At 40.7% G+C, this 27,227-nt stretch overlaps 1 protein-coding gene across 1 annotated transcript; it reads right to left on the bottom strand.

The window, feature by feature from the left end:
- Positions 1-1,953: 1,953 nt before the first annotated feature.
- On the bottom strand, positions 1,954-26,275 carry dspa (desmoplakin a). Its single transcript, XM_084733204.1, has 24 exons — positions 25,882-26,275; positions 20,648-20,732; positions 20,395-20,513; positions 19,859-20,003; positions 17,037-17,162; positions 16,830-16,889; positions 16,557-16,724; positions 16,339-16,443; positions 16,158-16,253; positions 15,946-16,071; positions 15,593-15,745; positions 13,657-13,811; positions 12,976-13,102; positions 12,670-12,856; positions 12,331-12,554; positions 11,984-12,165; positions 11,647-11,785; positions 11,230-11,423; positions 10,953-11,115; positions 10,380-10,463; positions 9,933-10,040; positions 9,640-9,738; positions 7,142-8,956; positions 1,954-5,683 (listed from the first exon to the last, which is right to left on the bottom strand). The coding sequence occupies exons 1-24, from the start codon at positions 26,136-26,138 to the stop codon at positions 2,456-2,458; spliced, it is 8,145 nt and encodes a 2,714-aa protein (XP_084589330.1). The 5' UTR covers positions 26,139-26,275; the 3' UTR covers positions 1,954-2,455.
- Positions 26,276-27,227: the final 952 nt, after the last annotated feature.

Here is a 27,227-nt window from a genome sequence, read left to right as displayed (position 1 = left end):
ATATATTTATTGTACAAAACTGCAAGAAGGACTCGTTGGACTCGTGTTGAAAAATACTGCTATGTGGTCTGTTTTAAAATGTCTGTTTTTGCTTGGGGAGAGCTGCAATTAAGTGTTGCAACCATCCCCACTCTATGTAGCTAAGACACTGTCACTTAGAAATCAACAAAACAAGGATTCAAACCAGGCAAGTCTTAAATGATTGATAGAAAAGGTAAGGACCGTGTGACAAAAACACATTAAAAAAAAGTTTACTTATACCTCAAAAAAAAAAAAAGGAAAAGAAATGCAGTAAATGCAGCAGAAGACTCTTACTGTGTTTCCATCTTTGTTGGGTAGAGGGTCTAAGTAAGAATGTGTAGTATGAGTATCATCACTCTACCATGTTTCTGATTAGAGGAATAAGCCTTGTTGTAACCATCAAATTGGAACCGTCCCCAGTCTACCCTATCCTACAATGTCACCTAAAACAAAGATTTATGTGTCAGTTCAAGTCAGTTTTATTTTTGTATCCCAAAACTCAGTGGCCAGGAATCAGTTAATAAACAAACATTAATTATATTTATCAGATGAAACAAATGAACATTAAAAGGCCCAAACTCATCTTTGAACGTGCTACAGAGGGTTTGCACATGATTGGGTACATTCAGAATATACTGTATGTTGGCAACAGTTGGGTTTACACTGGTCATGCCAAATGTGCTATCCCTGAATAATGACTTCATGAATAATTGCTAATTAATTTTTAGTTCAGTCTGTCATATTCATTATCATAAAACTGACAGGTCCATCTATTACCAATATTGTACCAGTGTCCCAGCCTCCAGTGGCATCTGGATACCATCAAATTATCTTTAGGTTAGGAGAAAAACCTGCTTGATAATTTTATATTTAATTATACATACTGTATTTAATGTGGTTATAAAGGCAGTGGTGTAAGACGTGCTTAGATCCATAACTAAAAAGTAGCAATACCACATTGTGAAGGGTAAAGAACTGCATTAATCCTACACTTATGTAAAGGTATGTAAGTGTGTGAGGAACATTTACTTAAAGTATCAAAAATAAAAGTGCTTATTATGGAGAAAAAAATTGTCCTTGATGTGTTTTACTATCATATATAATGTTTTTCGATTAATATTACTGCTGCAATGTCTAAGATGCCTTTTACCACTGTCAGTGTTTAAGGATGAGCTCATTTTAACTTTATATATTGTTGGGTAGATTAATTTGCAGCAATGCATTATATTCTGAGATTATGCTTGTAGTGCTGCTGTCCTGTGAGAACCACGTCCTTAAAAAGTCTGCAGTGAGCTCAGAAAAACAGCCCTATTTTCTGATTTATTAAAACACACTTTACAGGAAATCCAAGAGGATTTTTAAGGTAACGAAGCAGCCCATAAATGAATCCTTCAAACTCAAAATAACCAAATATTTAGATAAACAGTTTTTACTGGACAGAAAGGGTATGAAAAACTGTAATCTGAAAACTAAGTAGTAACTCAAACTGAGTAGAAGTATAAAAATGTATATACAATATTCAAGCATAACTACCTTAAATACAGTAGTTGAATATACTAGTTACATTCCACCACTGCATACAGGGACCACAATTATCAAATTGCAAACTAAACATCTCGTGTTGCTGGTGAAGTTCCCATCAGTCCATTAATATTAAATGTTTCCAACACAACAGCCTTGCTAATGTTATACTATAACCAATGTGTATACATTTAGTTTCCCACCTCTTTTGTAAAATGTAAAATGTGCTGTTAACTTGAGGCCAAACAAAATTGCAGGCATGTAACGGTTTGGCGCCATCCATTGGTTACAACGGATACTGCTTTTGAGAGACATTAACCTCTTCTTACACGGTGAACTTCTTTAGCTTTTAATGCACAATACAGATATTCAGCCAGTAAATGCATGAATGAGTAAACGAATGAATCAAAATTGTTATGAAAACTTTATTTTTAATCACTTGAGAATAACATTGTAGTGACATGGATATCATTATTTTGTCAAGTTAGTGTTTCAAGCTAAACCTAAGTACTTGCAGTTGACAACAAATGTTTTTCTTCCAAAAAATAAAACATACACAAGTCAAGCAAGGCTAAGCAATACAAAAAACTGTGTGCTAAAACTGAGGTCAACAAGCATGTCTGTTAAATTCTAAAAAAGCCATATATTAAACGAGCTATGACAAATATATTCATTAAACATTATGCATAGTTCAAGAGCATTAATAATACTCTGCATTAAATTTAATATAGAAATACCAAATTACCAAAAACTGCAAACAATCAAAATACATAGATGAATTCAGAATCAGATTCAGTATTTAAACAAACCTCCAAAAATCTTAAAAGTAGCATGAAAACATTTAGAAAAGGAAAACTGCATAGGAACTGCTGGTAATAACTAGTGTAGTTCCATTCTTTAGCAATGCTGCATATTAAAAATGATTGTTGGAGCTATAGGTGGTGCTGCTGGTGGAGAAGCTGTAGCTGTAAGTAGAGGAGTAATCCACACTGCCTCTACGAGATCCATTCCTGGAGCCGGTACGGGAACCAGCCCTGGAGCCAGAGCGAGATCCTGGGTTGGAGACGTTGTATGGACTGCTGATTCCCTTGGAGGAGACCGAGGAGGCCTGCAGCATCTTCATACCATTGCTCTCCTCCACCATGCAGCTGTCCATTGCTTCCTTGTAGGAGATCTTCAGTTTTGTCTTGGGACAGGTCAGATTCTTCTTGTGGTTCCGTGCATCCTGAAGTTTCTGGGCCCCCTGACCATCTAGCCAATCTCTGCGGATTGCTTCTTCGATGGTGATGCGGCATCCAGAGCCTGGCTCGATAAGGCCTCCTGTCAGGTACTGAAACTCCAAGAATCTCTGGCCAGCTTCATAAGGCAGCCATGTCTCCTTCACTGCCTCTGCTGCAGACATTCTTCTTTTCGTCTTCACATCCTCAAAACCAAGAAAAGCTTTCTGGGCAGGTTTCAGTTTGGTGGCCATGTCATCATCAATGATGCCCTGATGGACAGCATCCTGTAGGGACAGTCGTTCTCCAGTGGCGGGGTTGATAATACCACCGGTGCATGCCTGGGCCTCCAGTAGCCTCTGTGCCGTAAGAGTATCGATAATGCCTCGTTTGATCCCTTCAGGAATAGTTATTTTCTCCAAGGTCTCTGTGTCAAAGATAGCTGCCACTGGGCTTTGGTCGTCAAACATCTCAGGTGGGGAAACAGTAATAGAAATACTGCTGAAGCGCTTACGGACGGTAGGAGAAGATGGTGAGGCCTGGGTGGGACTGCTGCAGGTGACCATGTCCTCAACATTGCTGGCTGAAATGGTCATCTCAGTGCTGCTGGTTCTGTTGGCAATTTCATCAGCAAACTGCGTCAAGGTGAGGTTTCCAGCTTTATACTGATCAAAAGACCTCTGGTCAATGATACCACGTTCCACGCAGTCCTTGATGTCATACTGGGTTCCCGTTTTCCTGTCCACTATCACCAAACGTGCAGAACCGTCAGACCCCGTGATAGTTATTTCCTCCCACTCACACTCCTGCTCCGACAAGTCCAGGAAAGTGTCATAGTCAATTAGTTCCCGGTGGTAGGCCTCCCTCACTGACATCTCAAGCCCAGTGTCTGGATCGACGATCACAACCCGCCTCTTGCGGAGGACATTGGTACGGCTCTCCTCTGACTTCTTGGGCTTCTTGTTTTTGTCCTTGAGCGGCAGGAGTATTAGGCCTGTTTTGCTATCTGTGATGCACCTTTCCTTTAGCTGAAGATATGTCAGGTTATCTTTGGTATTGGGGTCAAAGAATCCTTTTGTGTCATCTCCTTCGTAAGTTAGGATATCATTCATCTCCTCATCAAAATATCCCCTTTTATAGGCAACAGCGACATCAATACGGTGGCTCTCTTTGGGGTCAATAATCCCACCGCTAGCAATTTGGGCCTCAAGAAGACGGATTCCATGACCTTTCTCAATAAGATCTTTCTCAATAGCCTGGAAGAGGGAGATTGTATTTCCTGTGGCTGGGTCTTTGTATCCAATTACTGCCTTCTCTGCAGACAACAGCTTTTTCTTAAACTCTTTTCCGATCAGGCCTCTCTTTGAGGCCTCTTCTACTGTCAAGAAGACATTGTTGACTGGATCAACGATGAAACCAGAGGCAGCTTGGGCCTCAAGAAGCTCCAGGGTGGTTCCTCTCATGAGCAGACCTTCCGTCATTGCGTGATAAAAAGGCATTATTCGATCATTGGCTTCATCATAGATCCCTGCAATGCAGGTGCTGCCATAGAGATAGGACTTCAGCTTGTCTTCAATTTCTCTGCTGGTGAGCTTGCCCTGATTGAGCTTCTGCAAATCAGTTTCATCCAACAGTTCAGATTTGATAAGATCTGTGACAGAGACTTCACCACGGAGACCCTTCACTGTCATGGGTTTTTCTGGACCACGGAGCAGAAGCAAGCCAGCAACTGGGTCCACTGTACACTTCTTCCTCAGGTCACTGTAGCTGTTCTTCTCTTCTGTTGCTGGATCCAGGTAGCAGGCAGGTTTTTTGTTCAAAGCCCTGTAGAGATCCTCATCAATCAGATTGCGATCCAAGGCCAGATCTTTTGGAAGGAACACACCCAGAACAGGGTCCAATATGCCTCCAACAGAATCTTGAGCCTGGAGCAAGCGGACGGCTGTGTCTTTGTCTATGCGGCCCTGTTTGCAAGCCTGGCCGACAGATAATACTTTGCCAGTGTATGGATCTTTGAAGCCTGTGCTAGCTGCCTCAGCTTTCACCAAGGTGTCTCTGTCTTCTGTGTCTACAATTCCTCTGGAGCACGCAGTATCCACAGGCATCTTTTCGTTTAACACGGGGTCAATTATGTAGCCTGTTGCTGCTTGAGCTTCCAGAAGCATGAGGGCACTCTCTGGGCTGAGGAGCTTCTTGTTTTTGGCTGCAGTGAATGGCATTTTCCCTTGAGAATTTGTCGTCATGCCGGCAATGACGCCGGTACCCTTTAGACTGAGGTGGATGTCCACAGCTACCTCGTCCACTGTCTTTTTTCCCTTTAGGAGCTGGTCTAGAGTGGATTTACTGATTATACCACAGTCACAAAGCTGGTGGGCTGTGACTTTGCGGCGCACCCCATCAAATAACAACTTGGATGGGTCAATTGTTGGGACCTTCTCATCTGTCTGGGTCTGCTTGTTCTGAGAGCTGGGTCTCTGCTTCAGCCTCTGTATCTCTCTCTCAAGGGAGTCTTTCCTGAGGGCCAGGTCCGATGCCTCCTTTTCAGAGATCAACAGGCGGCTCTTGTACTTCTCCTCTACACTCCTTAGCTCCTTCGTGAGCCTTTCTATCTCATTCTTCAGGGAGAGCCTCTCTCGATCAACCTTGTCTCTGTCTGATTCACATTGCCTAATCTGGGTATCTCTCAGCTCATACTGGCTCTTCATGTAGTTGAAATCCTTCTGGATGGCGTTCTTTTCATCCTGCAGCCGCTGTTTGTTGCGGAGCTCAGTCTCTAGTGTCAGCTTGATGCGGCTGAGCTCCTCTTCTATGCGCAGATGACGGGTCTTGTCCTGCTCCAGCAGTTTGAGCTTGGACAGCAAACTGTCTCTCTCCAGCGTCAGTTCATTGTACTGGCTTTGGGATGTTTGCGCCATCATGGATGTCTGGGGAGAGACAGGAAAACACATTAGTATGTCTATACAGAAATGCACATAAACATTCCCTAAGCAGCATGTTCTAAGTTTATCAACATGTAAAATGTTTCATCATATTTATTTAATTTGTCAGGTCACAAGCCAATTGAACGTCAAGCCCACACGGAATCTGCGCACGCAGAATTTCAACAATACCTCTGCAGATCTTCCATAGAAACAGAAACAAATAGAGATGCTGCTTGTAAAACTCAGAATGTTATCAAGCAACTTACTAGTAATATACGTGTTTAAGTGGTAAATGTTCAAAGATGAATGAATAATTGTTTTGGTAATCAATTTTTGCTGCTCCTCACTGAACCTTTGTGTTTTTCTGACAAATCTTCACGCTTTGTTTTGAACTGTTGGTGATGAAACAAAATATCAAATTTAAGGTACTACTTAAAAAAATGAAAATTCTTTCAGCCCTATTTGAACTTTTTTATGTATTATGTGGCTCACAAACAATCTTTATCTTAAGTGAATATTATTTATAGGGCTGCAACTATTATTGTCAATGTAGATTAATGCTTTTCATTTTGCTTTGCACTTAAGCACTGCTGCAAAATGTTGTATTTTCCTTGATTTTATGCATTCTACATACTTTCTAACTTTAACTTGAACTTTATTAATATCATGTGAATGGGTTTTATTTTCCATCTTAGGTTATGCATTCTATTTTTTATCCTTATTTTTATCTTTTACAAGTATTATCAAATGGGTTGAAAAACATTTCATGCATCCTATTCTCATCTTATTTTTACATGTGGGTTTTACTTTTCATCTTATTTCACATTAATTATGGCATTATATTCCTGTTTTTTATCCTCATTCTATGTCTTTTTATGTGAAGTACTTGGTGCATTTAATTTCCTTAATTTACAGCATGTTGAACTGCACTTCTAGTACGAAAGGTGCTACACAAATAAGTTTGAGTAATTATTATTATTACGTCATAAAATGTCCTGTTTTTTCCATGAGCCAAAGATATTCAGTGTACTGTCAGAGGAATAAAGAAAATAGAAAATAGAAACATTTTTTGAAGTTTCTGAGAATTTTGACTTTTGTTCCTTAAAAATACTCTACTTCCACAGATTTTCATTCTGGATAACAGCTTAAAAATACAAAAATAAAAAAGCTGCTGATTCCATGTGGACCTGCACATCAGTTAGTATGCAGTGATTAAGTGATCATGATATTCACAACACATTATGTGCAAAGAAAAAGGGTGAACAACATGCATATCAAAGCAAAAGCACTTGTAAGTAAATGGATTTCTTGCAAAACTCCTAAAATAACTCATGGACACTAATATAACAAGCCTACTTTGCAGTCAGGTACAGTCTTACTGCATCTAAAGCCAGTCATGCAAAAGCAGAAAAACATTAGTTGAATTGTGTTGAGATGATCCTTCAAGGCCATCAAAAATACCTCGATCGATTGCTTTTGGAATTTGTCTATTTCCAACTTAAGCTTTTCCCTCCCCTTGGTCAGGTCATTGATGAGAGCCTGGAGCTCCGCTGTCCTCTTGGTGCTACTCTGAAGCTGGACATGCAAGGCTGAGATCTGAGTGGCACTTTCTCCATCAATAGCATCTTTGCTAAGCTTCAGGTCATCCCTCTCCTGTCTGACTGCCCTCAGCTCCTCCTCCAACCTCAGTCGCTCCTTCGTCAGGTTCTGTGTCAGACTCTTAAGCTTCTCAATCTCTGTGGTGTACTCATTAAGCTGGCGACTCTTCTCCTCAATGGTCTTGTACAGGCTCTCGTTACGTTGGTTGAGCTCAAAAATTCGAGCCTGTTCCTGTTGGAGCTTCTGTTTCAGTGCCCTCAGCTCAGCAGTGACAGCTGCCAGCTCCTGCTTGGTGATTTTATGCTCCCTCAAGCTCTTCTCCAGAGCTTCCTGGAGGGCACTGCGATCCTGCTCGAACTTCCTCTCAGTGCTAGAAACCTCTACCTGGATAGATTTCAGCGTGTTAATTGTTGTGGTGTGCTCTCTGCAAGTATGTGTCATCCTCTCCAACTCTGCCTCCATTCTCTTTCTACGTGTGAACTCCTCCTGATTCGCCTTCCTTTGCTTCTCCAACTCAGCTTCCATTGCATCCAGAGAGCACTGAAGTTCCCGGATGCGGCTCTGCAGCCTGGCAGAACCCTGCTCAACTTTAGTTTTCTCACTCGTCTGCTTCTCCAGCTCGACTCGAGTGATGCGGATCTGCTGCTCAGACACTTTGAGCTTGTTAATTGCCTCCAGATGGGAGGCGTTCTTTGACTTCAGCTCTGCCTCAACCTGCTTAAGGCGACTGATTTCCAGTTCCAGGGCTCTCCTCTTCTTCCCCTCCTCCTCCAGGTTAATTGTTAACATGCTGATCTGCCTCGACTTTTCCTGACTTTCTTTGGTAACCTCTTTTAATTTGTGCTCATCATCGCCTCTCTGCTGCACAAGACTTCTCAGCTGAACCTCCAGCTCACTGCGCATCCTCGTCTCCTTTGTCACCGAGGCCCTCTGCTGGCTGGCCTCCTGCTCTGCTCTGCTTCTCTGCTCCTCTGTGTGCGCGATGGACTGCTTCAGCCTCCTCAGCTCTTCCTCTAGATCTCTCTTCTCAGCGGTCAGTCTGTCAATTTGCAGTCTCAGTTCTGTTGAGTCTTCTTCCTTCTGCTGTGAGGCTTTCAGCATGGTGGTTTTGGTAACGTGGATCTCTGTCTCGAAAGTCTGCTTAAGTTGATTAATCTCCTGGCTGCACTGTGTTCTTACCTTTGAGATATCTGATTCAGCATTTCGTCGACGTGCCGTTTCCTCCTCGAGCAGTATCTTCAACCTCTCCAATTCACGTTCCTTGTCCTTCACTGCCTTTTCCAAGTCAATCTTGGCCCAGTTGAGTTCTTCCAGTTCTTTCTGTCTGCGGCGGACAGCCCCCTCATACTCTTCTTGCTGACTGTTGTAGCGCTCCTCCGCCAGCCTTCTCTTCCTCTTTTCCTCATCCAGCTGGTATTTAATGCGCGTCAGCTGATCATTCAGATCTTGAAGCTGGCTCTGTTTGCTGTCCAGGCTTTCCTTGGTGGCGTTAACTTGCATCACTGTGGTTCTTTTCACTTCCTCCATAGAAATTAGCTGGTCTTTTGATTCAGCGAGGTCCAGCTTGTAGCGGGTCAAAGCATCCTCCAGATCCTTGTTTTTCTTATTACGATCCTGGATGTCCTCCTTCAGACGCCTCAGTTCCTCCTCCAGCATCTCAATCTTGGTGTTCCTGATCTGAAGAACGCAATGACAGAAAGAGAAAAAGCCTTAGTCACCTTTTTTACCTCTCACCTATATTTATACAGTTAAACAAACCAATTTATTTTTCATTCCCTTTCTTCATGTTTCATGTTTATCATGCTTTTTATACTAACATAATATTATAGGATTAACAAAAAACAGTAACGTCTTAAATACACAACATGGCATTTCTGCCTCTAAGAGTCTCTTTCAAAACAAAACATTTTGATGACAGTTTGATGACGTTGTGAAGTAGTTTCGGATCATGGTAGCCGTTATCTTTATTGTTAAAAAACTACCAAACAATCAAAATCTATCACATTTGCCCGCTTCTTTTCTGACTCTCTGATGTGTCCCTGTTTCCCCTGAAGTTACAGCAACAGGCAACCAAATTAAACATGATTGTAAGAGGCTGTGAAGACAGAAGTCTGGCCTTTCCTGTGTTATATTCCCCTCATGACATGCAAGGAAATAAAATACCTAGACTCAAAAAACACTGGCATTATAGCCTACATAAGAACTGTTTAAACTGACTGATGAACTACTGTGTTTTTATATTCTGTCTTCTTTTATCTTCTTTTTTTTATTGCGATGGATCCTCTTGTGAGTCCTTAACAAACTTTGAATTGAAACATATATTATATGTTACAATGGCATCGTACAAATTCAGTACCGACCTTCAGCTCTTCCATGTTCTTCAGCAGCTCTCCTAGGAACTTGTAGTAGTCACTGGAGCGGGTGAGCAGCTCTATGTAGTGAGACTGGAGGTCAGCCGCCTGATGGAATGAAAATTAATGGATGAATACTGATGTCTAATGTTCATGGGTTAATGACATACAAGTGAGCGCTTAAATGACCATATTTTAATTAATAGTGATCAAACAACAGTGTATAATTATTACTTGACTGTCTAATAACTAATGTGTGTTAATAACAGTGTGTGAATTAAACGGAGAGACAGTCCTCATACCTCCTGTCTGACCACAGAAGCAGGGGACTGAAGCATTGTTCTCTTGATGGGAATATTAAGCAGAGTTTCCAGGCCTGAACTGTAGGAAGCCAGCTGCAGCTCGTAGTCCTGAAAACAAACACACAACACAACATGGACTTTATTATGTTGTACCATTCTTCCTTGTGCTCATCAATTTAGTAATATGTATTAAAATATTTTACACCGTAAAAAAAACATAAAAAAACAATGATAATTTTAAGGCCACTAGATTTTTGAGCTTTGAATCAAACGCAAACTCTTACATTTTAATATAAACTAAACAAAGCTTTGCCAACATACAATCTTTTGTTGAGATTATTTACTTCTTTAGATAAACTTAAATCTTGAAGTTTTATCAAACTTTTAATTATTACAGTGTAAAATGAAGGAGTGAAGAAAAACAGTGCAGATGAATGGACAACCTACCTTTATGGAGGCGGCACAGGTGTCAGCGTTTTTCTGCACATCCTCTACTTTCTCCTTTTTCCCTTTGATTTCAGTGTGAAGTGCCTGCGTAGTCAGCAAAGAAGAGCATGAAACTGATGTCAGATTTAATCTGATATCAGACAATCCAGTCTGTGTTTCTTCTTTAACATCCATTACTTCATTAAACAAGAATTTTAATGGCATTACAAGCAGTTACTCAAATCTACACAGCTACACTAATGCTCACAGCTGTCAGCATCTTAATTTATGTTTAAATGGTCCAATTCAAATCCTATCATTTGAAACTTGAGTTTATAGAATACCACCTCAAAATGTATTTTGGCTGCAAGTACTGTACTGTAACAGTTATACTGTTCAGTTTCAAGTCCAAATGTGCTTTTGCAAATAAAGCCTTGTGGTTCTTCCATCTTCTTTTTTTTTTTTAAGAATTATTTCAGGCAACATTCAGGCACCAGGACCATTTTAAAAGTATTGTTTGAGCACTGGTGTCGGAAAATACCCAAACAATACCCAGCCCTAATAATATGTTGATGTAAACTAGGAAAAACGTGCCTTCTGTTGGTTGAGGTGATCCATTAGAGTCTGGATGTCACTGAACTTCGCCGTCTGAAGCGTGTCCTGGCGCTTCCTGGCATTGTCTATCCACTGTTCCAGGGAAGCGGTGCTCTGCTGATAATGGTTCAGCTGCTTCTCCTGCTTCTCCAGGTCCCACACTCTGAGGAGGAAAGAGTGGGAGAAAGAGGAAGGGATGAAAGGATTATTTTTAGTGTTGTTACCAGCAGCGATGAGTGAGGCATATGGAGAAACGTTCACGTGCGGATGAGCCTACCTGCTGTCAATCTGGGTTTGGATGCGGCGCCAGCGGTCACTCATCTGACCCACCAGCTCAGAATACTTGGACAAGTCCACGTCACACTTGTGGAAGGAGTCAGAGATTTGACCATTCCAGTGCATGGCGTTAGCCAGGTCAGACTCCATCGCTGTCAGCAGGTCTCGTTTCTGCTCCAGATCGCTCTTCATTTGCTTTAATAAAGAATCACAAAAGATTTAGATAATAAATTTTAAATTATAACCATACAGTCCTCTTCAGTATTTTTATCTAGAGATGGGCACTGTGGTCACATTCTGTATATATGACACATGATATGAATTTAGGCATCAATGTACCAAAAGACTTATGACTTATAAAGTAATTCATTAACAACAAATTCCTATCTGGTTGATGTATCCGTAAAAATTGTCAAACCTTTAGTGTGTTCCGATAATTCTCCACCTCTCGGAGGTCCAGAGAGGTGGTCTCCTTCTCTGTCAGCCGAGCCTCATGGACTTTAACGATGTCTTCAACCTGGAGAAGGCTCTGAAGTAACCCCTTCAGAGCTGTCAGCCTGTTACAGACACACAGCCATTACATTAAATACACTTGGCTTTCACTGCATGAAATGAGAAAGAGAATTTACTCCATCATCAGTAGAGCTGTATGTTACCACGACTTCTGGTTCAGATACTTACTGACATGTGCAGTATTTACTCAGTCATCGTGGGATAAACACTGAGGTTATGCGATTAGACAAAAATCTAAGTACCTTTGAAGGTAGGCTTTGTAGAGACCCTGCAGGCCTCCCAGTTTGTGGTTGATGATTTCCAGTTCAGAGCGGAGGAACTTGGCTTGCTCGGAGTCTGGAGGAATCCCCTCCAGCTGCTTTATGATCTTTTCCCTGAGTCGCAGGTACTCATCATAAATGGAGTCCAGTTCTTGGTGTGCACCCTAGATATAGATATGATAACAAGTTAAATTTAGAATAATCACTTGTTTGAAACAGGACAGTGTTTGTTTTTACAAAGTGCTCTGGAGTTAGCTATACTGAAGGATGTTGTGTATTTACAATTATATTTTGCTGCAAAGAAAGAACAATAATTAAAATGTACGTACCTGCAGCGTCTGGATGTGCACTGAGCACTCGTGCACACTGTTCTCCCCCAAGGGAACGTGGAGATGACTGGTGAGGCTGGACTCAGCCAGCTCCAGCCTGCGTCGAAGGTCTTGCAGACCACTGAGCAGGGTCAGGCTGAGGGTGGAAGTGGGTGGCGGAACCTGGACAGGAATGACCTTGACGGTGTCCTGCTTTGGGGGTTCAGGCTTCACTGTTTCATCCTCTTTAATGGTTGGTGGAAAATTTGGAGAAAATCAATTGACAGTGAGAAAAATAGCAGCATTTTTTTTACAAATTTAGAGGTCATATTTAGGGATAATAGTACATTTTATACTCACTGTAAGCAGGCAGCTGGATAATCAGTGTGTCATAGTGGTTCTGGGCTTTATCAAAGTGGCCTTGGATATTTTTCTTGTCCTCGTCCCCAAAAAGCTCAGAGCCTTGGCTGTTATGCTGGAACTCTTGGTAGTGAGTCTCCAGTCTTTTGATGATACTGCGGTACTCCTCAGGACGCATCTTGGACAGCTGCAAGACAAAGGACGCAGGAGTTGAGTGGGATAAGATAGAAACTGAATCAAATTCAGCTTTTTTTCGCTATGAAAACAATAAAACTACATTAAATTGCATCCTCTGAGATAGCTTACCATGCTGAGTGTCAGGGAGTTGATGTAATTGATGTCTTTGACGCAATACTGCCACGAGATGAGACTCTTGATGTTGATGTAGAGCTGGTTCCAGATGCTCATGATGGCGTCATAATACTGCTCATTCCTACGGAAAAAACACATGAATCAGTCTAAAAGTGCAACTATATCTTGCTTTGTTCCAAACACTATATCTTAAACACAGTATTTTACATATTGCACAGTAATGCGTTACCAGCGATACTAATGAAAGGGTTTTGAAGTGGAGTTTACTTTGCCTTATTTGCTGTTATATAAGCAAAATATTGCTCTCTCAGAACCAACCGAACTCCAGTGGTGAAATCTGTGTTGTGGTTGGTTTGGAGGGAGTGATATTTGGCTTGTATAATGGCACTTTCTCATCATAAGGGGTGTCTGATGGCTAAGCATAGCACTGAAAATATTCAAAATATAATATACACCAAAACTGATGATTTTCTTAGGTGGAGCTTTTTTAAGTGGCTAAAATACCTTTTGTCGCTGACCATGTCCACAGCAGTTCATCGCTTATCTTCCATGCTGCTGCTTAAATCTGAGCTATCCCTTTAGAATATTTTTCTTATCTGTTAGGCTTATAAATCTCTTGGTTAATTTCAACAAAAATATTTATTACTAAGACAAAAGGAAGGCTGTTTTTCTTACTTGTTAGCAAGGCCGATGCTGAGCGGGTTTGGTGGGGGGATCAGCAGACACACAGAGGGAATCAACATGTCCAGACCTCCAGGTCCAGTCACGAGCCACTTGCTGCGCTGTGAGTTATCCTTCAAGATGCCCTCGTTTCCTTTTAAAATTCCTTTCTGAAGGACAAAACAGAACATGCAGACAGATAAAAGAATTAATTATACTTATAACATTTCACTTCATACTTCAAGGAGCCATTGTGTCTATATGTATATCAGGTGTGTCACTCTTTGCTGTAGGAGAAAAGTTCATATTCAAGCTCTAAATTCAACATTTACAGTCTATAAACGTATCAGATCATTTGAGGTAGTTTGCCTTATGATCCAGCAGAGGGTCCTCTAAGCTTTGGTTTTGGGTTCTACGCTGCAGAACACCAAGTAACTAACAAACAGGCTGTTTATCAATTTTATAAAAAGAAGCTGTCTTACTCTTCGACGACAACAAATCTTACCACCCAACGGAAGCAACAGAGGCGGTGGCACCACCACAGACATGTGGAACAATACCAAGTGTACAACCTTGTTCGACTACATACAATTCAACACATTCAGCTCCAGCAGGCTCTTTGCCAGAAGCTCGTAAAAAAGCTGCCAGTGTCTAGATAGAAAGATTTATACGCAAGGACAAGCAGCCCATTGGTTTTGTTTCAGGATCTTGTGATGGATCTGAATCCACAATATAAAAGTGCAAGTTATACCACAGACTAAGCAAACCTAGTGCAACTGCAACTGCATGACAGCACACAGGAAAACATAGACTATACTAAAGGATAAGACATTTGTTCTCACCACAGGCGGATGGATATTGCTAGTCACATTTGCTTTTAGTCACAGCTTGCTGTATTTCAGACTCATGGGAACTTGAATATTATCTTCTGTGTAGTAAGGAGCTGAGAGGAAGCCACATAGATGTCCAAACTGCAGAAAGCATGAAAGCAAGAGCAAGAAAATGCTGTGAACTAGAGGTCTTCACATGTCCAGCCAAACCCTAGGACCCGTCACCTGACCCGGGACCTGTGCTGGTTTGGATCCATGTTTTATATAGTTAATTGGATCCAGGTTGGTTGCCATTCTATTTTTGTGTCACAAGTCTGTTTAAAATTATATCTAATATCTGAGAGGAGACCCTGCTGTGAGCAGACAGCTCTTGATCATGATGGAAAAGCTCTGTGTGTGTGTGTGTGTGTGTGTGTATTGTAACTTTTTTGGATTGTGGAGAGCGCAGATGATAACATTATAGCAGCCGCAGCAAAAAATGACCAATCGTTATCATAGTTCAAAAGGGCAGAGTTCTCTGTGTTATGTGAGATGCAACAAAACTGCACAGCTGATGATTATCTGCATTTATAGGACTTTAAAGATGAAACAGAGTGGATTAGTCATGCTGTTTCACTCAGCAAGAGAGGAATAGTTGTAAACCTTGGGGAGGGGGATGGATTAATGCATCACTGCCAGGCATAAAAGAAAACAGTACGCTACTTTAGATAAGACACAAAGTTTTGTTTTGACAGCCTGTAAATTAATGTTAACGTGTTAGTTATGAAGTCAGGTCTGTGCCTCCTGGCTGGGTCAGGTTCGACATCTGTCGGTTTTACATGGGTACACGTCCCAGCTTTCAAATAATAGATGGGTCTAGTTCACTTTGAAGTCAGTACATTTCCAGGTCTTTTTGGGTTTGGGCTCGAATATTTGGATCCGTGAAGACCTCTACTCTGAACTGTGAACACTGTATTATTAATGTACCCTGTTTGGTTACCAGGCGAAACCTTGCAGTGTGGAAGGGGCTGGAGATGAAAGCTGTTGATACGGCCATTTTCACACTAAAGCAACCTCCTCATTTCGGAAGGTCTCCATTGTGTGTGTGTGTGTGTTCGTAAGAGAGAATATACGTGTCCCACCTGGTCTTGTTTAAAGTCACATAAAGCCTGCACCATGACGGGGCTGGTGCTCTTCGTCTCAGGGTTACGAGGCTTCAGCCTGACGATGGACTTGGATTTGTTGACCAGACTGTGAACGTGCCTCTTATTCTCCATGATGCGCTCCTTCTCTTTCTGTGAACAAGCAGAAATCAGTGGTTTTACCTCTGCATCTGTTCACTGCAAATATCATTTAAAGCAGCCCCAAGCATTCCACCTAGTCTCTTCAAAACTGGTTTAACAAGTTCACCAGACACGTAACGACAGCCATGTCACTCAACAGAACAGACTGTTTTATGTCTCACACCTGCAGGGAAAACAGATTATAATGATACCTCCAGGTTTTTCAGGAGTTCAACGAGGTTTTCCAGCGAGGTGTTCTTGTCGCAGGTGAACTTGGTTCGGATGGTCTCATGCTGCTTCTGCAGCTTGGAATACGTCTCATTGGCCTCTTTGAAAAACTGAAGATGGCAGCAAAAAGTTGCAATCAGTGTTCACATCAAAACATGCAGGGCTCTGTTTGCATGAGAACAGGAGCATGATTTACTTGGCTATAGGCAGCATTCTCCTTCAAATGAGTGTCGATACACTTGGTGATCTGGAGGAGCCAGCTCCACTGGGTCTGCAGGGTGTCCATGTAGGCCTGTGGGCACGCAGCGTCGTTAGTACAAAACCACTGAATGATTTGTGGTTTAAGAGACTGTAAACACCCATAAAAGGCATTTTACTTGAATCTTATCTGAGGCAGGGTGGTCACTGTTCAGGAGTCCGTCTGCTTTCACTTTCAGCTTGTTCAGCTCCTTCTCTTTCTCCTCCAGGTCCCTCATCATTGCCTGCCAGGAAAACACAGTGTGAGGGATGCAAAAGGCTAGAGTGTAACTCTGAGACCCTACACACGCAATGGAGGTGAGATAGGGGTGGAGAGAAAAGAAGAGTTCAGGCTTACTGAGTAGCTCTCTTGCTTCCTGGGGATGTACTGGTCGATGTTCTTGTCTCCCCAGTCGAACATGAGCTCCTCCTCCTCTCTCTCATTCACCCACATGATGGCTCGAGAGATCTCCTCGATGATACTCTGAAGCTCCCGCAGCTGATTCACACGGCTGTGGGACATTTTCTGAGACAGGAATTAGGTAAATGTATGAATTTGGTCTAAAGTATCATCACCAATAATGCATGATGATGCTGATTTTGACATTTTTGTAAAAGCGTTTGGTTCTACCTGCAGACTGTCCCATTCTTGTTCCAGGATGGAGAGGTTGTACCGGTCGCCCTTTGAGTTCTAAGAAAAGACATTTTGGTTTTTGCTAAAATATTAGTTTTTTGTACGCATGATCCTCCTCAACAAACACAGTATCTAAAGAACAAAGATTAGGCTAAAACAGTCCAAAGTGAAAGAGTAACAAAGAGGAGCTTCAAGGCCACTTACCAGTTCATCTCTGGCACGGTCTACTTCCTGGCTCCTCTGGAGAGAGCTGTGGGTTTTGTTGTGGCTCAGGATCTGCTTTTCGATGGTGGCGGAGTCATCTCCAAAAGGAGATGTCTCAATCATGCGCTACAGGATGCCGAATCACAGTTTATTAGCTTTTAAAAGACAATACCTGCTACACAAGTACAATATCAAAGTCAACAGGAAAAGAGGAGGAAAATAACATTTTATAGAACATTAAGACAACCTTTATTTTAACTCTGATAATACATTGGGAACGCATTTATTATGTAGCCCAGTAAAAAACACAAAAAGCGCCTATACACAAAGAAACACAAATAAGAAACTTAGATACAAATAGCAATAAAATGTAAAACCAATAAAAGCCACAATAAAAACCTGAGATTAAATAAAAACCTCAACAACAAATAAAAACGGTTAAATTCTTGCCCTTTCTGTTGCCTATGCCCATTCATCTCAAGAAGTAAATCCATAACAGGAGGTCACCAATATATTATTTTATTTTCTAACAAAGATCAGCAATTTCCTGAAACACCTAGGCAATGCAGTTTTTAGCAAATGCTTCTTAAAACAGCAGTGCATTTGGCTTTTATTGACAATAAGAAAAATATTCATTCCTTTTCTCTCCTCGCTAGTAATTCCCCGACTTAACTTTGTGTTCTTCCCCTCTTTGTCCTCTAGGTGTCAGCGTCTAACCATTAAATAGGCTGTTAGGCAGGAAACTATCCCAACTATTCCCCCCCGGTTCGCAGCCCTCAGCTTTGATAAGAGCTCTGCCAGTAAATCGACTTCAGCCAGCCCCTGCTCTTCACTCACATTTTTTTCTCTCTCAAGCCTTTTGTTCTTTCACCACTCCCTTTTTCTTCAGGCTTACTGGGCTGGGGCTGCACACAACACGACTGTTAAGAGACTGTGCAGCCAGTCCAGAGCAGAAAGGTTAACAAATGTTGTAGGTGTACTTGCTGAAAGAGTGACCTAAAAGCAGAACACAGAAACTGAAATATTTCTGGTTTTATAAAACGCAATACCCGAAGTTTCTAGATTGCAACATAAAAATATGTGACTGTAACTGATGACGGGGGGAAAATGAATGACATTATATGGAGGGTGAGGCTTGAAGTGGTGACAGAATGACAGGGTGTGTTCTTTGGTTGGGTGGGAGGGTTGGGGAGGTAACAGAGTAGAAGGGCGTTTTCCCATGAGCATGTGATAGATCTGCTGAACTGCCCTGTCCCATAACAAGCGAGTCAGTAGAGAGTGTCAGATTTCACACTCTTTTACTTCTACTTCTCTTTCTGCCTTCCACAGCGTCTTTTTTTTTTTTTTTTTTTTTATCTGCCTCCCTGTACCTCCACTGCTCTGTCTCTGTTTCTCTTCTTTCTCAAATGGCAGAGCTCTTTCCTCTTCATTGTTTCAATCCTCCTGGCCTCTTTCACTCACGGATCAGGTTTTGGCAGCATGTCCAGATGGTTTCAGTTACAGGAGGTCAGAATAAGTGATAGGGTAAGTGCACCCCCCCTCTCTCCACTCCTCCTTCCTCCCTTCACATAAAAAAAAACCCAGTGCACTCAAATGTGCCCATACAGGCATGCAGGCACATGCAGGTGCAACTATTCACACTGCTGGGAACAAAGTTTTATCAGTACATTTCTTGATGATGCTGTCACCAAATGGTACTGAATAAGGGAGTGTCCTACATATCACACTTTTTTCCCCCCTAGATCCATCTCAAACAACTGCTCTAGGAAACTAGAACTGTGATCACTTGTAACTTGTGACATGTTACACAATGTATTTTCTCTTTTTTTACCTGTGTGTGTACATTGTATATTTGTTTTTGTACATTGTTGCTTGTAATATCTCTGTTTTGTTACCTGTCTAGGGACTAAATTAGCCTTCTTGCTGAAAGCCAGCTTGCTTACCTTGTGTTTTTATACTGATGTTCATTTTTGTGTACTGTCTCTACCAAATACATAACTAAGGAAAGAAAGAAAAGTAAGAAAGAAAGTGTTGATGAGTCGACTCAGCCCCCTTGACTGAGATTCTTCAAGTTGAGCGGTTGGTTTTTGTTTTATTTTGGTGTTTTTTGTCTTTTTTTTTTGCCAGTGCATTACAGTAACAATATAGCTCAAATGAAAGCTTAAAATAATGCATATGGAAAATCTTAAATATATTTTCATATTAGCTGGCACACTTGCTAAGAAAATCCATGTGATAGCTTGGGCTGGTGGTGAACCAAAGACAGAAGCTTGAAACCTGCGGTGGAGTGGTTGGTAAACAACTTTCAACTGTTTTTTTTTTTTAGCCGCATCATTGTACACAGAACAATGCAACAGCATGGCAGGCGGTAAATTTAACAAACGAGTCTCAAAATCACCACAACCAGCAAAACCGACTGTGACGGAAGCAGAGCAAGCTACAAACAGAGAGCAGCGTGATGCCAGGCAGTGTGCACGCATGTGTGGCAATATGATGTTTTCACATCACAAATGACAAATAAAGCTCTAAAATATGAGTGTTACTGTTAAAACACACTCATGTAGGCTGATATATAGACTGCTGCGGCTGTGGTGCGCTGAGATTTTATACTGAACTACTGCACACTTTTACTTTCTCTGACTGAGTGGAGCTTGAGCCTTGCAGGTAAAAAATATTAATTTGGCTAATATAGGAGTTAAGTGTGGGGCTGAACTGAAAAAAAGGAATAAATAGTAGAATCTTTGCACTGAACAGCCTCAGAAAATTCAGATTCGGGTACAGCCCTGGTGCTCTTATCTTTAGCTAAAGTATGAAGCGCTCACCTTCTGTTGGGCAATCCAGGCCATGGCATCATTGAAGACCCTCCCCCCGTCAAGGGAGCCAACGCTGCCTCTGTCCCGTCCTTTGGTCATGCTGCCAAGTAACTGCTGCTGGATACCGGCATGCATGTGCTGAAACTGCTCTACGCTGTGGAGTTGTACAAAAAAGGGAAATACTTTGTGGATCGTCCAAGGGCACACTCATCATCACCACTCAGCTTCAAAAGCTCAGCTGGGCGAATACAGCTGAACAGGAAGAATGTTCAGAGGGCATTTCACTATTTTTCTGCTAAAGGTTCGGTTCAACTGTAAAATAAAATTCAGTTGTAACTCAAAAACTAGCAGATTATACCCATTTAGAGCCATCTATCTATGTTGATCTGTAGACAGGATTACTACAATGTGTACACACTGTAATGAATGAACACATGCAAATTCAAGCATGCAAAAAAAAAAAAAAAGCACACATACTCACAAGTGCACGCCCACACTTTGCAAATGCAAACAAACACACACACACACAATGCATCTTGTCTTACTTTCTGATGATATCATTAGGTACACGTAGTTGCTGCAAGTCTCTGGCACAGAGCTTCATCTGCTCTATGGTCTCTGCAGCCATGAACAGCTGCCTCTCTGCCTCCATAGCTGGACCTCCCTATAAAAAAAAAAAAATCCCCCAGGAGTCACAATTACACTTTACTGATGATACTGTCTGATTACTGTCTGAATACAGCATCGTCATGAGACAAAGATCTGTAATGTCCAGTGTAGTTTGTGTGCTTCACTTACACCCTGGACAATAATCTTTGCTCGGTGCAGGTGTTCTTGACACTGGCTTGACAGGTACAAAGATTTTTGCTGAATAGCATGTGCACTGCAATGAGAAAAAGAAAAAAAACAATACATTTTCAGACTTGTAATATTTCTTTAAACAATATCAATGAGAAAAGAGAACACAATGGCATACTGAGAATATAGAGCCAAGTGTATATTTTAAGAACTCAAACATCTACAGCTGACTTTGTTTGGGAGGAGATTATTTAGAAGCATAAAAATGTTCAATATATCATTAATGGAACAGCGTTTCAAAGATGGATGCTGTTAATATAGCTAACGGGTCAAATTCACAGAAAGAACAAGGCAGTTTCTAATGAGGAATAAGCCTTCAAAAAGTACAAACGTAGTTTCACTCATTCAATTTTTTTGTAAGTCTGGCTATGTGGGATCTGGAAATGACCAACTGTTGGGACCTTAGCTGGAAACAGCTAACAAACCCCATCGGCTTAAATTATATCCGGTATTTTCACTTTAACCTCTGTTCACCATGACTTGATAGATAAATTATAAATGAGGAAATAAGTCTGACAAGCTCTGGCTCAGACTCAGGCACCATGAAGGATGACAGCAGTGGAAAAACGTTCAGGGGATTTGTGCAAGTATTTCTATAAAAATAATTCCAACAGTTTCTGTTCAAGTGCTTGCTATTGCATTATTCTGTTCCAGTATGAAAAACATATATATCGTTTTCTACTCTTTCTACTTTGTACGTGACCGCCTGCTTTTAGCCTACTCCTCTAACCTGCCCTGCCAACATGACATGATAGAGATATTTGGGTTCAATTTCATAGTGGTGTTCTCACAAACAAATCAGTCTTTTTATTTATTTCTGGATCCTTACCAGGATCGTGATTATTATGCTGGAATATGAAGATTAAAACAGCAGCAATTTCATCACCAGACTGTGAAGAATTGTTTATGTTAGTCAAATCTAACTGAATTCAGGTTTAAAAATAAATTAAAGGAAAAAACATACAATAAAACTAGATGCGTTTATATTTTACTTTCTTTTAACAGCAGATTATTATTGTTTGAATCGTAACATGCATATAAAACAAGGTGATCATGAGATCTTAAACATGTCCAGGAATATTAATTCAACAAAAAACAGTCATAATCTAAGATGTGTTTTCATTTTTGAAAATCTGCAGTAGCAGAATGAATATGAATACAGGTGTGCAGTGTGCCAGGACACTCCTCCCTGCTGAAAGTACATTCCCACGCACATGATGTCACATATTTTACATGTACATTTAATAGATAATTTAAGATCATTTAAAAGGAAGAGGCACTTCAAAGTTCTTACCTCATTCCAGCACCTGTCCTCGTACTCAGTCCCTGCATTATGTTAATTTCTTTCGGTACTCTTTTGGGAACGGTGGCTGGGAATGGTACTGCCCCTACTCCACCGTCCCCTTCTGTGGAACTGCTTTCACTAAAATCCGCCACTATCAGTCGCGAATTAGTTCTCTTGCCCATCGAGGCCGGTCCTGAACTGGAGAAGTACATATTCAAGTTTGCTGAGTTGTTTTATGTTTTTATAAAAAAGTGTTTTGGGTGTTCATGTGTTTCTGTTCTGCTGAGAACAGACCTCTGTCTTCTCCTGTCTCCTGCAGTGCAGATCATTGTGTGCTGCGTGAACAGAGGGGAGGGTGGCTGCCACACCTTTATGAAACACTCCTGCACTCACTTGCCCATGTAGGAAGATTACTGGAGCTTCTTTTTCATTCTGCCGAATCCTCTGAGATGTTATGTCGCAATCATCACTTTGACTGCTCAGTTGTATTATGATAAATTACGTTTTGTTTTGTTTTTTTTAAGTTTGTGAGACTGCCATAAAGCTGCAGGGCAGGTGCCTTAAAGGGACATTCCACCCTCAAGTCAAAAACACGTATTTTTCCCCTGGCCTGTAGTGCTGTTTATCCATGTAGATTTTTTTGTTTTGAGTTTTGATGATAACGGCTGTAGAGATGTCTGGCTTCTCCCCAATATAATGGGACTAAATGGTACGTACAAGTCCTGCGGTGCTCAAAGCGCCAAAAAAATACACTTGAAAAATTCAAAACTAGTGTCTCTTTCCAAAAATCATTATCTAGTTACTCAAGGTAATTCACAGACCTTGTGGTGAACTTTCAATACGGTTTAATCAGGACCATTTCCTGGAAAATACAATGATGGGAAATGTTTTCGTTTACCTTTTTAAATACAGAACATATGAAAGTGTACTTGGAAAAATTTTGGCTGACAGTTTACTGTCTTAAAACACGTAGCAGGTATGTGTGTGCCAGTAAAACACAACACAGCTTATTCATTAGCATGAAGCACAATAATTAAAAAGGACATGCATGCTCAGAGTCTGACTTTGTGGGACTGCGCCTCTATTGTAGGTAGTATGGTAACACCTTTTGGTCTATCAAATTCATTGTGTTGCAGGCTGACCTCTTGTGATTGCGCCAATTCCAATGTTTAATACGGTTGGCTGACTGACTTCATCTGTTGCAGGTAACTCGCACTCGCAACCTCGGCTCGCAACAGGAGAGCAGCCGTAGAATACTTAGTTTAATAGAGTGGCTTAGAAAACACCTAATGACTTGCTTTACCGAATTTCGTGATTTTGAGCTTTATATTCTGCCTGTGTATGTGGAGCCATTTAAAGTGTGGAGCATTAAAGACAAATTTGTCAGGTTAAACATTCTTGAGGTCAAAAGGAAGTAGCTACTTGAAGCTGACAACCAAGTCACACCAAGTATATTTTTATATTTCCACGTTCTTTCTCTCACTCGACTATCTCTCCATTCCTCTGCACACCACAGGCAGGTGTGTCTGAGCTTTGAAAAGCGAAAGAAAGTGAGACTGACAGGGAGTCGGGAGGGTCACACGTGACGAGGGGTCAGCAGAGGCGGTGTTCAAAAAGTGTGTCAGTAAAAAAAAGTAAAACAATTAACTTATTCATTTGATTCATTCCATCTGAAAACATTTAGTACATTTTATCTATTTTCAGTCCTAGTGAAGAGTATTAAATCCCCTCATTTTTCCTTCCTTATTTTAATTTAATTGTTTGTTTTTTCCCAGCATACATTTAAATAATTAGCATACAAATATCAGGAGCAACCTAAACTCTTCAGGTCACTAAACCTTCCTGAATTTCTCAGAATATTACAGAAGACTTGACCTCCATCCTCAACTGAGAATAAAACACATCTGCAGTGAACTTTGTGTTACTTCCACAGTATTTGGCTCATGAAAGATAATTAACTCAAGAATTTTTACAGTATTTGTTCATTTGTGTATATTTGTATGGTCTTGTACAGTCCATACACTGCACACGTGCACGTCTCATGAATTTATTGTTTTCCCTCTTTATCTAAGGTGATTTTAACTCACTTTGCACTAGTCCAGTGTTTCTCAAACGCGCATAATAGCACCCTTAGGGGCACTCTGGAGAACTGCAGGGGGTAAGTGAGATTTTTTTTATGTTAATTAAAAAAATATTAGTTGTGCATAATTCCTAAAATAAGTATACTGTAGCAAGTTCAATAAAAAATACACATTTACGTTTGATAAACCACATTTTATATTCAATACTCCTATTTTCAGTGTTTCCAAACATTTGAAATGGTGCATTTAGGTGTTTTTCAGTTACAAGAACACAGACACTGATGACACAGCACTGTATTTTACCTGCTGTATTTTGGTCAGGGGTTTTTTGGCCGAAAAAGAAAACATTTTAAAGTGGGTACAACTTTGAAACCAACTGTCTTAATGACTAACGTGTGAAAATCAAAGAAAGAACGAAACTTGTCACGAATCCAACACATTCATTGTTTTGTCTTGCTATGCAGGACATGAAAATGAGTCACTGAAGGGTCACCAGCACAAAAAAACACGAACCAGCTGTGGTCAGCTCAAGACTTTCTCTCTTGCAACACTTTCCGTATTCTTACTTTAACCTTTGTTCACCATGAGTTGAGCATTTATAGAGAAAATCTAGAAGTGGAAACAGACACAGACAGCAGTGTTACAACCTTGGACACTGACATCATTTGAATGACAGTAGTGGGAGGACATTCAAGGGGTGTGTGCAAGTACTTCTATTGTAATTCATTATATTGGGCAACAGATCAGGAGTGATACAACTGGGATTACTTAGATACACACATTACACAAGCTCATTAAACAATGATGTCAACACCTGCAGTGACGAAACAACAGCTTTTATGTTGCTGTGGTGCAATTAGCTTCTCGACATTCATAGATTTTGCCTGTTTGTGCTACTTAAAGGTGAGCTAACTTAGCTGTGGCCTTTTTGGAACCTGCTTGATGACTTTTTACCCTTTCACAATGTAAATAAAATTGACTAAAACTCTGCAAACAAGTTCTAATAACTTTACTTGAACAGATCTGACACAGTATTCCTCAAGAATTCTAATAAGTATATAGTTTATGGATAAAAATTTGGGATTGTTTTCCTTAGCCTGCTTTTTATTTGTAAATTTTGATGACATTTTTCTCATCAATTCTCTCTTAATCTTCTAAAACACATCCACATGGATTCTCATGCACACCTGACATTATATTCCTCATAAATTCTGATAAATATGTATCTTATGGATAGAATTGTAATTGTTCTTATGCCATTTTCCTCTTTCATGGTGTAAATAACAACTTAATTTCACCTCCAAATGGATTCTCATGCACACCTGACATAATATTCGTCACAATCCTTAATATAAATGTAGATTATGCATATAATTGGAATTGCATACTTGTATTTGTACGTTTGTTAACATTTTTTCTCTTTTATGGTGCAAATAAAAATGACTTTATCTTCGAAAACATTCCCACATGACTTTACATGGAAACACCTGGCATAATGTTCCTCAAAAAAATCTTAAATATATGTAGTTAAAGGATAATTTGAAGTTTTATTTCTAAGTTTTCTCTTATATGGTGTAAATAAAAACGACTTATTCTTCAAAAACATTCTTAAATGGGTTCTCGTAGCTTTGCTTGACATAATATCCTTTAAAATCCTAATAAAAATGTAGTTTACATATAGAATTTGAATCGTTTTCCCAGGCCTACTTAATATGTAAGTGTCCTGCGTCACACTTTGTGTAGGTAGGCCTATATTAATGGCTAATTGAAGCGCATTTAAAAGCAACAGGTGTCTTAAAAGTTCTTACCTCAGTCCACCACCTCCACCTCCGACCATGCCGCCCATGCTAACAGGCATCTTCTGCCCCCCGCCGTGCATGGAGGTCCTGGAGAAGGTGGAGGTGTAGGTGTATCCTCCGCCGTCTCCTGCCTGGTAATCCCCCTGCATGAAGCCGTTTCCACCGCCGAACACGTCGTTTCGAAAACTTGCGCTCGCCAAATCCGGTCGCGAATTACTTCTCGGGCCCATGGTGGCCAGTCTTTGGTTGGAGCCGTAGTGACTCATGTTTACGGAGTTGTTTTAATGTTTGTTTGTTTTTTTTGTAAAAAGTTGTTGTTTTTTCCAGTCGTTTTTAGTTTCGTCCGCTCTGCTGTCCTGGGAGAGGACAGACCTCTCTCTCCTCCCCGTCGTCTCCTGTTGCGCAGATAATGGACTGCAGTGAATAGACGGAAGCTGGTCGCTTTTTGACTGAAACCACACCTTGCTGTGTTTATGAAACACTCCTGTGCTCACTCGCTGGTGTGGGAACATTAGTGTTTGTGCTGTCATTACATTCTGCTAAATCCACTGAGGAGAAGTTATGTTGCAATCATAACTTTCCCAGCTAAATTCTGATGAATTTCATCGGATTTACAGAAACCGAGCAGTGGGATGTGGCTTAAAACCTGTTAGATAGGCTAGAAACTATATATACTTCTTGGTTATCAACAAGACGCCTGTCTTTTTTCTTCATTCTCGACAAAGTCTTCTGTTTTGCTTTTTCAAAACACCCCTATTCTCACATTCCCAAAAACAAACTTCAACAACTTGCACACTTGTCTTTACTTAGTTTCACTCAATTTCTGAATCATAATTATCTTTTTTGATCCTATAGACACTCAGCAATTGAGCCAAGACAGCCTATTATTGCTCTTTTACAACTTCAGACTACACAGAATCAGTAACTATTGATTATTTACCTTAATGCCATAAGTGAATCCTGAATATCTAATATATTTTGTACAGGAGAGTGCGATCAATGACCAGAACAGAGCACAACAGTTGGGGGTAATTTATACTGAAGATTTGGAAAAATGGAAATCCCTTGATTGATTGCTGCTACTGATAAAACATAAAATCAGTGGTCCTCAAACTGTGGGGTGGGCCCCACTGGTGGGACGTAGAGCCACTGCAGGTGGGCCGCATATGACCAGAGAAAAAAAAAAAGTTTCCTGATGCTGTCATGCTCGTCATGATGTTTATTTCACTGAAAATCAGCTTGGCTCCTTTTTTAATTTGTTGCCTCCCTGATTATTGTTGATTTTTTTTAAAAATGGGGAGCGTGAACTTTTTTTTTAGCTTCTGAAGTTGGGCTTGTCAAAAAAGGTGGAGAAA

Source organism: Lutjanus erythropterus, chromosome 12 (genome assembly GCF_056507025.1).
Source record: "Lutjanus erythropterus isolate fLutEry1 chromosome 12, fLutEry1.hap2, whole genome shotgun sequence".
Lineage (NCBI taxonomy): Eukaryota > Metazoa > Chordata > Actinopteri > Lutjaniformes > Lutjanidae > Lutjanus > Lutjanus erythropterus.
This window is presented reverse-complemented; position numbering and strand designations above follow the sequence as displayed.